This window comes from Tachypleus tridentatus, chromosome 9 (genome assembly GCF_004210375.1).
Source record: "Tachypleus tridentatus isolate NWPU-2018 chromosome 9, ASM421037v1, whole genome shotgun sequence".
NCBI classification, from domain to species: domain Eukaryota; kingdom Metazoa; phylum Arthropoda; class Merostomata; order Xiphosura; family Limulidae; genus Tachypleus; species Tachypleus tridentatus.
This window is the reverse complement of record NC_134833.1, coordinates 167,613,596-167,625,713: the sequence shown is the minus strand read 5'-3', so window position 1 is coordinate 167,625,713 and position 12,118 is coordinate 167,613,596. Positions and strand designations below refer to the sequence as shown.

The window sequence follows — 12,118 nt, the reverse complement described above, 5'->3', positions numbered from 1 at the left end:
GTGATGGTGAACAAACTGGAATATAATTCTGGCTGAGAATGATCTACCTGTACCACAGCACTGTTGAGAACAACCTTGGAGAGATGCTGGGTAGAAATGGGATGAGGGAACAGAGAAAAAGAAGAAAAATGAAGAATGTGGTCTGTGATAAAATCCAGAAGTCTTGCCCCCACCAGACCTGTATCTACAACATAGTCATCAGGACCACTGTCACTGATGAAAAGTCAAAAGTTTACCTCAGAGACCTGTCAGGTAGGAACCAGTAAAGGAGACAAAGGAAAGGGATGAGAAATGGGTATCAGTTCAGAAGAAGGACGAGACAAAAGGGAAAACAACAAGAAGACGTGCAAAGGGTCAGACTGGACTCTATATTCTCTAATTCTTTATTTGAAAATTTTGTTTCCTGTAACAAACTGTTATTTTCATTAAAAAACTTTTGCCTTAAAAAAACACTTACTGAAAATGGATAGCAGGGCAAATGATAACTTATCTCTAACTGATAGCAAAATTATGTATGTTGTAAAGGTCTCTTTACACTTATATCCCTACAAGCACACCTGTATACTGTAAAAGTCATTTTTCATGTACTTCCTCACAAGAACTACATCACCTGTATACTGCAAAAGTCATTTTTCATGTACTTCCTCACAAGAACTACATCACCTGTATACTGTAAAAGTCATTTTTCATGTACTTCCTCACAAGAACTACATCACCTGTATACTGTAAAAGTCATTTTTCATGTACTTCCTCGCAAGAACTACATCACCTGTATACTATAAAAGTCATTTTTCATGTACTTCCTCACAAGAACTACATCACCTGTATACCGTAAAAGTCATTTTTCATGTACTTCCCCACAAGAACTACATCACCTGTATACCGTAAAAGTCATTTTTCATGTACTTCCTCACAAGAACTACATCACCTGTATACTGTAAAAGTCATTTTTCATGTACTTCCTCACAAGAACTACATCACCTGTATACTGTAAAAGTCATTTTTCATGTACTTCCTCACAAGAACTACATCACCTGTATACTGTAAAAGTCATTTTTCATGTACTTCCTCACAAGAACTACATCACCTGTATACTGTAAAAGTCATTTTTCATGTACTTCCTCACAAGAACTACATCACCTGTATACTGTAAAGGTCATTTTTCATGTACTTCCTCACAAGAACTACATCACCTGTATACTTTAAAAGTCATTTTTCATGTACTTCACCACAGGAACTACATCACCTGTATACTGTAAAAGTCATTTTTCATGTACTTCCCCACAAGAACCACATCACCTGTATACTGCAATGGTCTTTTTATGCATATATTATCACAAGAACTACATCACCTGTATAGTGTGGTGATGGATAATGTAAAGGTCTTCTTAAATCTCCAAAAGCATTACATTACCCTTAGAGTGTGCTAGAAAGATTTATTTTATATGCATATTACAACAAAAATTACAGGAGTTTGTTGCTTCAGGTCACTAGTGCAAAGAGTACAACAGATCTGTTGAGGTATTCAAATAAGAAGTTAAATTCTGAAGCTACTTTGTCAATGTTGTTTTGAGAAATCTAATTACAGTTGTAATTTTGTGAGGGCTGTCAACTTAAGAATCTTGGATTTAGCTGTATTCTGTGGGGGACACTCTCTTTACCTTTCACACTACGGTTAGAATAAAGATTTACTGAACGATAAAGCTGTTGGATCTTGAGGAAAGGTGGGATCTGTATGTATGTTTAAAGGTTTTATTAGTATTTTACTGTATTTCATACAAAGAAAGCCTAAAAAGAAACATAAGCTGCATTATCTGAAAAATATTTTTAAAAGATAAACTGAAATTTAAAAACTTACTGCTAACAAATCCATCTTTCCTCCATCATGAACATCCAGGATGGCATGGTTTCGTGAAACTTTTTTGTCTGCACACTGTGAGAATGTAATTACTGTTAATGTTGGTAATTAAAGCACAGTGATAAAATATAATCAAAGTATAGCACAACAATTATGAAACATAACTATCATAAAGTTGAACACCAAACATTGGTCCTATCCAAGTTTAATTATCAGTTTCACATTGTTCTTTCTTTCAATCTTTAGAACATAATGTGGGACTTGAACACTTTATATATAACACATATATCTGTGGTAATTACATAAAACATTAAGTAATGTGACCTGTACATAATGTTACAAACATTCATACACAAAATAAAAACTAAATACTGGTCACCTATGTGATGACCCTGTATTGATACAAAACAATTATGTAGTCATTTCTCTTTCACTAAACATACCTCGGGCCCATACACAGAATGTGTGAAGTCCTAATTTATAAGGTTAAAAGCTTTGTGCTGAGCACAATTGACATGTAAAGCATGCTAATGCTATCATATCCTCTCCCCAGAAAATATATAAAACATGGGTGCTAAGACAGTAAATATGGAAGTTATCTTGTATTAAATACAGTTTAAACAACTGTATGGGTGTTTACATAAAATCCACAAACATCTAAAGAGAAGTCAACAAATCATATTTCTTCATTGGAGTTATACTTAAATCAGAATAAATATGTTTATTTTATTATAGTTAAGTACCATACTATCTACATGCAGTGTAGTTATTAATTTTATAAAATGTTAAATACCGTAAGTGACTGCACCGTAACTATACAAGCATCATTTTTTTACATCACAAAAGAGGAGGTTTGCTAAACTCTATCTACCTATGAGCATGTGTGTAGTTACGGTAACTTATTTTCATCATTACATATGCAGTGTTATGTAAGTGACAAGATAGTTCAACTAGTTAAACTTAAGTTAGTGTTAGTAAAGCTTCTAAACAGTTGTGTATATAAAAATAATTATACAGTTAAATAATGGTCAGTGGTAGTTAAACTTAAATATACTGACTAATATACTTAAACTTTAAGTACACAGATAACAATAACACTGATTTTAACACAACCATACATGTAGATGAACCCAGTTTCTGGATTATTTATTATAATGTAAATTAATAATCAGAAGAAAGTAAGTCATATTCAAGTATAACCAAGACTTTCACAAACCAAAACTACATACATTTAAGTTTTTAAATTACATGACACAAGTTATAAACAGCCTACAAGTAATGTAATTTGCATTTCTGTAACTTAAAGATACTAAGTATAATTTACTAAACTAGTAACAATGATTAGGAGTCTAACACTAGATGTATTACTCTACTTAGTACTATGGTAGTACTAGTATTAGATATAAAGATTAAAATACTTTTAAGGGCAAATTAGATATGAAAAGCATAAAACATAAAGTTAATTATGTGACAGGTTTTTTGAAACACAACATGAATCAAATTAAACTTGATGCATCAAATCTAGTCAGGTAATTATCTTTATATCTGTGTTGTTGTTTTTACTTAATTTGTGGCAAATTGTTCATTAATGTTTATAAAATTGATAAGTATTTTAAAAACTTAATTGAGAAAATGTGGAAAATTTTTAAAGAAACATTTTTCAATATTCAAAACAAATATATTCCTTACAGAGAGAAAAAGGTAGCTGCTAGTAAGAAAAAACAGGTTGGTTCACAAAGTTTAAGAGAGAAAATTAAAGAAAAGCATTACAAATTTAATAAATTCAAAGTGGCTGGTGCTGTTAAACATAGGATTACAGAAGATTAATGAAGTTAGTGAAATTAGGACATACAGAAAAAAAAACATTAATGGTGAACAAAGGATAGAGACAGGACTCTTAAGGGGTAACAAAGGAAGACTTGTATCTGATGATTATGAGATGGCTAGTTACTAAGTTCTACTTTTCCCTTAGTTTTTATTAATGAAGACTTGAGCAGTATTCCTCATCTTGAACAACTGATAAATGAAAACAAAGTTTAACAAGACAACTAAATAAATTCTGAACTTATTAAAATAAAATAGAGATATCTAAAGAATCATAAGACTCATGGGGCAGATAATATTTCCCAATGGATTTTAAAGGAGGTCAAGGATTAGATATGTGAGATGCCACAATACTTTGTAAGTCTTTGAACAGTGGACAAGTATAAACAAATTGTAAATTAGCTATTGTCACTCGTATCTTCAAGGGAGATAATATAAGTTGACTCAGTAAGTATAGGCTTATTAGTCTTACATCAAATGTGGAAAAAGTTTTAGAAAGTCTGATAAAAGATGTTTAATAAATGTGGTTTTATCGAAGGGAAATATTTTTATATTCTTCATATGTACATGAGGGAAAGGGTGTAAACTTGGTTTACCTAGATATTCAAAAAGCATTCAATAAGGTGCCACATTAAAGATTTCTAAAGAAACTTATCTCTATAAGTGTGGGTTATAAGTTAACTAAGATAGATACAAGTGTGGGTTGATGTAAGAAAGTAGAGGTTTCTAATAAATACAGTTCAGCCACACTGGTTTAATGTCACAAGTGGTGTACCTCAGAGTTCAGTCTTAAGACCAATGCTCTCTTTAATTAACATTAATGACACAGATGAAGAAGTGGTCAATAAATTGTATGAATTTACTGATGATATCAACATCTTGGTTGTTGTTTGCTGTGAAGAGGATATTGTTGATTTAGATCATTTAGTGGGCTGGGTAAATGTCAGATTGGTTGTAATAATGATAAATGCATGACACTATATGTGGGTTATCATAATCTAATTATAAGTTGGATGAGAATAACCTTAACAGTATCATGAAAAAAAACAGTCTTGGTGTAATGGTTGGTCAGTCTCTTAAGCCATCCAAGCAGTGTGCTGTTCCTGATAGTAAGGTAAAAATGATTTTAAGTTATATCTACAGAAATATTTAATACAAGTCTAAATAGGTTATAATTTCATTGTATAGACACTGGTTAGGCTACATTTGGAGAATTGTGTTCAGTCTTGGGTTCCTTACCTCAGGAACCAAATTAAATTGTTGGAAATGGTTCAGAGGAGGATTACTAAAATGATACCTGGACGGATGGTTAGTCATATAAGGATAGATTAAAAACCTAAAAATTGTTTTTATCCTAAAACGAGAAGAGTTAGAGGAGATATGTTTGAAGTGTTTAAGATTGTAAAAAGAATTGATGATTTTTTTATACTTAACAGTGAGAATTATAGAACTCAGGAACGCAAAATATAGATTTAGGCAAGGTAGAAGCTGTCTTCAGCCAAAACAATTTTATTTTTCAGAGTGGTTAGCCTCTGGAATGGGTTGCTGTTGAATGTTGCAGAAGCAGTAAGTTGAAGTGAGTTCAAAAGAAAGTTAGATAGATATATGAATAATGAGAGACGGCTTTAATTTCTTTTTTTCAGTTTGGTTTTGAGGACATGGACCAACAGGTCTGTTGTCCCTAAACATTATGTTATGTTAAACTTGTACTGCCTAATTTAATTAGCAAATATTAGTAATACTAACGCCAAGCAGAGGTCCTCTTCCTATAACTGTTTTTCCTGATGGTATTTCAATATCTTTTTGCCTCTTGTCAAGGCGTCTTAAAAACATTTTGACCATTGTAACTCGCGTATTATTACCGAAAGTCGACAAGTTCACAACGAAATATATCAACAAACTGCACCAAACAAATAGAATGATACCGATAGTGCTGGCATCTAGATAAAGATAATAGTATTCAAAATTTAATGTTATAAATATTTATCACATATTTATATAGGCCAGGGGTTCTTAACCAGGGGTGCGAAGATGATTCCCAAGGGGTGCGAGGATGCCCATGAATAATTAAAGCAAATCTATATTTTTACATAAGAGTATGCTTTATGTTTCTCCTAAGAAGAAGTTTCCTAAGTTTCCAGGGGGTGCGAGAAATGATTACTGATTTGAAAGGGGTGCAAACAATGAAAAAGGTTAAGAACCACTGATATAGGCACTGAGTGTTTAAATTCAATATGTTTTGACGTATTTTATACAAATTTTAAAATTTTAGTGACACAACAAAAATATTTTATTTGAGGAGGTTTCAAAAGGAAACACTGTGATCCAATGCTAGCAATCTAAATAAAGTATTAGCATTTCTAAACGCAAATAAATATTATGATTTTATTAATTCTTACTCTAAAGGTTTGACCGAAAAATAATTTTGTTATAAGCTATATTTTCAATGTTTCAATTTGGATGTTAGCAAGATGGTGCGATATATCAAAATCAAATAAGTTTATAAAAGCAGGCATGAACGAAAGAATGATTTGTATTCAAGTTCGGTTTATTTGTTTGTTTAAGCAAAGGAGAAAGGTCGAATATCTCAGCCATGCTACACTGCTATTTTCAATGCTGACGAGGCCTTACGCCAAATCCCAGTGTTCATGAGTTCTTTTGGTATATCTAAGTTTAATATTTATATATAGTAAAATTTTATGAACAACGACTATAATGATAAGAACCAGACCGAGTAAGTGACTTGCTCAGCGATTATCACTTTCTGCAGTTCGATTCAATATTTATAAACAATTCTGATCATTCTAACTAAGTCATTTTTAGAAGAAAACAAGTGTGGAAACAAGACTCAGAAATAAGTGCCCTATTACTTTTAAAATAATAAACAACCAACAATAGGACAAAACTATGAGCAAAACAATATAAATGTAATAGTTCTACAAACTCAAATACTTGCACACCGTTATAAATTTGCTGTAAACCTAAGTTAAGAACGACGTTAATTAATGTAAAACAAATCAGTTTGTTTGTACCACGATAACTAACACACTAACTGACCCATTTCTAACTTTAATAAAACTTTACACATTTAACAACATTTCATATTTATAACCAAGCTTCTTATATAACATCATATACATATAATATTTTTTGCCATTCTACACTAAAGGGCCAGGCATGGCCAGGTAATTAGGGCACTTGAACGTAATCTGAGAGTCACGGTTTCGAATCTTCGTCACACCAAACATGCTCGCCCTTTCAGCCATTGGGGTGTTATAAGTAACGGTCAATCCTACTATTCGTTGGTAAAAAAGTAGCTAAAGAGTTAGCGGTGGATGGTGATGACTATCTGCCTTCCCTCTACTCTTACACTGCTAAATTAGGGACGACTAGCGCAGATAGCCCTCGAGTAGCTTTGCGCGACATTTAAAACAAACCAAACCCTCTAGTCTTACACTGCTAAATTAGGAATGGCTAGCGCAGATAGCCCTCGTGTAGCTTTGTGCGAAATTCGAAACAAAACAAACCAATACTGCCCCATTACTGGATTGGTAAGTGCTCTGGACACTTCTAATACAAGAAAATAAAACACTACACTAAATTGTTCACTGACCAAGTCTTTTTCGCAGTTGTCTCTAATGAGAACTATTCATTTTAAACGTTGTTCACGTCTTCTTCTACTGCTATTTACAACGGCACGATCCTGGCTGGCTTGCCAGATGTCAGGATTTTGAATTTAGGCTGCGATTCTTAACCAGATATGTCTGTGACGTGTTGGCGATAAATTCAAACAATAAATAGATGCCACAAAATCCACTTGTTTTAAAATAATATATTAAAAATAAGACAAATATATGTATAAACATTTTTTTACGCTACGGAATATCACATTTGTGTAAACAATTCTAAATAAGTATATTTTCTTGTGAAAAGTCCACACAGACTAATTCAGTTACTTTATAACTAAACTGAGAAAAAATCATTATTTTACTCTACACTGTTTCTTAGTATACAGTCTGTAATAAATTCACTGAAGTTGCCCCGTGGGTTATCATAGTTGTATCCATAACGTTAAGCCTGCCAGTGGCACAGTGGTATTTGCAAATTTATACCGCTATAAACTGGATTTTCATCCCCGTGGTTGGCAGAGCACAAGAAGCTCTTTCTCTAGCCTTGTGCATAATACTAAGAAAAACTAACAAACAAACCAGAATTTTAAATAATTATCTCATTTTTACCAAAGCTTACGCAGACGAATTCAATTAATTTAGAACACCCTTTGACGAGACAAATTATTCTCCTTATCTCTCTCTCTCCAGGTGTTTGGGTATATAAATTTGTATACACTAAACCTCTTCCTCCTTCCTTTTCATTGTTAGAGTGGACTTATTAATACATTTAAAGTAAATACACGGGGGCCAGAGTGATGAGCATAACTCAGGCCCTTTTCAGGGCAATGTCCATGTATATTGTTCTTTCAGATTTTTTTAGTCTAGAACATAGGTGGCCTGTTTTGTTTTAGCACTTGTATTTTTTTATTTATATTTACTGTTATTATTTTTTTACATTGCTTTTTATTATTTTTATTGTTTTTTATTTTTTTAGCTTAATGATCTAATGTATAAATTTATCGGTGAGACGTGTTTAGGATTCTCTTCATATATGCAATATATGTTTAGTTTGCATAATAGCTCATTTTTTCTCCAATTTTTTATCAACATATTTTATTGTACTATGTAGAAGTCTATCTGGTATTGTTTGTGTATTAGAGTATTTGTGCATGAACTTTGAGGAAGTGGTTTTGGGTACTCTATATGCTGTTGTAATTAATGTATATTGCAATAATTGTAGTTTGTTTTGCAGTTGTTTTTTACTTACCTTAATCTATGCAGGAGCTACGTAGTGTACTACTGGTCTTATATATGTTTTGTATATTTTAAGGATGTTTTCAGGTGTTATTCCATACTTTTTACCAGTTAGACTCCTAGCATAGTGTATTCTTCGCCAAATTTTAGTTTTTATGTTATTTACATGTTTTATCCAGGTAAGTTTAGAATCATATGTTAGTCCTAAAAATTTTGCAGATGTAGCAGTCTGGAGAAGCTCTCCGTTCGTGTAAATTTGTGGTTGTACTTTTTGATGTTTCGTTGATTTTGAAAACATCACTAATTGTGTCTTTGCTGTGTTTATTTTGATTCTATAATTTTGGCAGTATTCACTTAATCTGTTTAGTTCAGGTTGTATGTTAGTGGCTGCAATTTCTGGTGTTTTCCTTGTCTCTGTTAGTGTGAAACCCTGTTTAAAATACTGCCCATTACGACTAAACTAACAATCACGCAGTCTAACTGAACTTTTTATGAATTAATTTCACTTAATTTCTTTAGAAATCGACCGTCACAACTAAACTGACAATCACTCAACACTGATCCGTCTAACTATCTCTCACTTAACTTTTTCTCTCTATTTATAACACGTAATAGAAAAACCCAGAAATTTCTAACCCTCTCTAGCAGCAATAATATTACACATAAATAGAAAAAGTTGGAAACTTCGAGTAAGATGACGTAAAAATATTAACAAAGTCTTATAAGATGGTTAAACTCCATACTATGACTCGTATCGAGATATGTAATGAAACTTGTCATAACTACTGCTCTTAAAACAATAAACCTTCAACATTATTGTCATGAAACCTGGAACAATCATTAAATGCTAAATCACTAAATAATAATTCATAAACTGAACAGTCTTGTATATCCAATATTTTTCATAATATACACAGACTGTTTTCAGTTCATATGCTCAGCCTCCTCATGTGATCATGCTCAGCTTCCTCATGTAGCCTACACCAACATTTACAGTTCCTTTCTTGACATGATATATCCAGTAGAACCCCATCTTAACAGAATGACTCATCTCCACTTATTGTCTTGCCTGATACACCTGTATACTGGCACAATATTCATGCAGTATGTTCTTCACTTTTGTTGACATCCTTGTATGTTTTATTTCCAAACAATGGTAGTATGCTTAATAGGTCTTTATCTTCTCTGGCAAAGTTATTGTAGCTTCTGGTTCTTCATCTTTAACCACCACACCCGCCATGTCTATTTGTACCCTAATAGCTGCATCCATTGTGGGTTTTTTTCCTCTCAAAGTACCTCCTTAATAAACTGGCATGATAAATATTTGTTTTCTGTCCACTTTCACCTGCACAGCAAAATGTCTTTCCCACTGAAGGGTGAGTTTTTGTTAGCTGTGGGTATCACACCTTCTGTCTGACATCAAAATGTCAGTCCCTGACGTTTTTGTCATATGAGTATTTCTTACTGCCTTTGGTAGATATATCTTCACCAGCAGAACTGCTTTGACAGGTCTGGTTCAACCTTCCTTTCTGATCTTCTGTTTAATAAGTCTCTTTTTATCTTGTATTTTGCTCAACATCTTCTCAGACATTGTCACAAAGTTGGTACAGGGAAAAGTCTTTCTTCTGCACTTCCTTCAGCTCTCATAAACAAGTCTGATTAAAACTTCCATCCTTGCTCCAAGTGAATGTCCTTGAGTACACCAGAGCTTGAAACAGGTGCAGTGATGAATTTCCTTGTTAGTGATTTCTGGCTTCTGGTTAAAAAACAGTATTTGCATCTGGTAATCTTGTGAAATGGTCTACCACAGCCATAATGTATCTGTTCCCAAATATTTTAACTATCTTAAGTGATGCTCCAATACAATACTGTTGTAAATGTCTATGCTGTTTCTTTTGTGAACATTTTTGCCCACATCAGAGATCACACGTTTCACTACAATTATCTATAAACTCTTGTATATCCTTTTAAACACCTATATATTCAATCAATGTAAAGTTGTGAAGATAATGGAGTTCTTTAAAATGTAAAGACTGGAAGTACTAACCATAACCATTGTTTGTCTTTATGTTTACAATGTAATAAACCCTCTTGTAAGAAAAAGGAAATCTATTGAACATATTTGGTTTCTTGCTTTACAGAACAACTGTTTAATGTGAAGATTTTTATACGATTATTTAGCTACCGCATAACTGATTTTAAACTTGAAACTTTTTCTTAGCATTAAATATCACTAATGAATGCAACATATTGGACAACATTTTGATAAACTTTAAATCAAATAACTCTACTATTTTATTTTCTCTTTTCATTAGCACATTATCATAACTATGGGTATGTCCAGGGTGATGTATGATTATATTCCTGGAGTTTTTGGAGTCATCTTGCTATCTGGTCTTTGGAGAAGCAAAAATTCATAAACCATTTCATTCCTGTATGGAATGCACCCCTTTGTCCTTGTAGAAAATTATGGAAATGAACAGCACTTAATTACTCGTTTAGAGTCGTAAAATACTTTTTCTGTGTCATTCATTGCCTTGTTACAGTAGGCAATTACATGTTTTCATTTTTTTATTATAATTATGAACTGTGTAAGGTCGTTTTCAAGATAGAGACTTCAATCAGTCAGTTGGTTTTTGTGTAGTGTTTGTATCTGTGTTCATTGAATTGCTTTGCACAAAGAAGGTGATGACTTGTTAGTTAAAAGCAACTTGTAATGTGGACCTCCAATAATTTACTACAGCATACGAGTATTCAAATTTATAAATATGTTAAAAGAGGAAATAAATTAATTTATTTGAGTTTACATGGGCTAGAATTATTTTCACTGGATAACTTGATCAAAAGAACCCGCTAACAAAATAATAAACGTATATGTAACAAGTAAACACATACACTACAGAGTAATGACAGTATCACAAATAAAATATTGTTTATAATATAGCACACTATATGTTACACTTAATGTTGTCAAAAATAAAATATTGTTTATAATATAGCACACTATATGTTACACTTAATGTTGTCAAAAATAAAATATTGTTTATAACATAGCACACTATATGTTACACTTAATGTCATCACAAATAAAATATTGTTTATAATATAGCACACTATGTGTTACACTTAGAGTCGTCAAAATCTTTCAATACATTGTTGTTTTGAATTAAGTACAAAAATACACAAAGGGCTGTTCGTGCTCTGCCCACCACTAGTATCCAAACCTGATTTTTACCGTTTAAGTCCTCAGACATAAGCTGTGCCACTGGGAGGCCTTCTAATATGTTCACATGTGACAGGAAATATGCTTTCTAGTAATACTTGAGCAGTATATTATAACAATAAGTTAACAAACAATAATTTATAAGCAAATTCAAGTGAATTATTTTGGGAGAAACATATTACACGTTTTGATAGAACACTTGTTTGTGTTTATAAGTTATGATTTTTCTCGTAATGCTTCTTATGAGTATTTTTGTTAATAAGGTAACAGACCTATGCTATTTGTGGTTTTAAATACTTAACATAAGGAGAGTTACATACAATTTATTTTGTTTGATCTAAAGGGCAG

At 32.3% G+C, this 12,118-nt stretch overlaps 1 protein-coding gene and 1 long non-coding RNA gene across 2 annotated transcripts in view; one reads left to right on the top strand and one right to left on the bottom strand.

The window, feature by feature from the left end:
* LOC143227574 (uncharacterized) overlaps positions 1–5,612 on the bottom strand; it is a 49,789-nt gene extending 44,177 nt beyond the window's left edge. Inside the window, exons 1-2 of the mRNA XM_076459003.1 lie at positions 5,429–5,612; positions 1,859–1,933 (exon numbers count right to left, since the gene is read on the bottom strand). Coding sequence (XP_076315118.1) covers positions 1,859–1,933; positions 5,429–5,524 — 171 coding nt within the window. The 5' untranslated portion in view covers positions 5,525–5,612. The remainder of the gene's footprint in view (positions 1–1,858; positions 1,934–5,428) is intronic.
* A 2,625-nt stretch (positions 5,613–8,237) lies between these two features.
* Positions 8,238–11,353, top strand: LOC143226891 (uncharacterized). Its single transcript, XR_013014803.1, has 2 exons — positions 8,238–8,726; positions 10,863–11,353. It is a non-coding gene; the product is annotated as an uncharacterized LOC143226891 (long non-coding RNA).
* Positions 11,354–12,118: the final 765 nt, after the last annotated feature.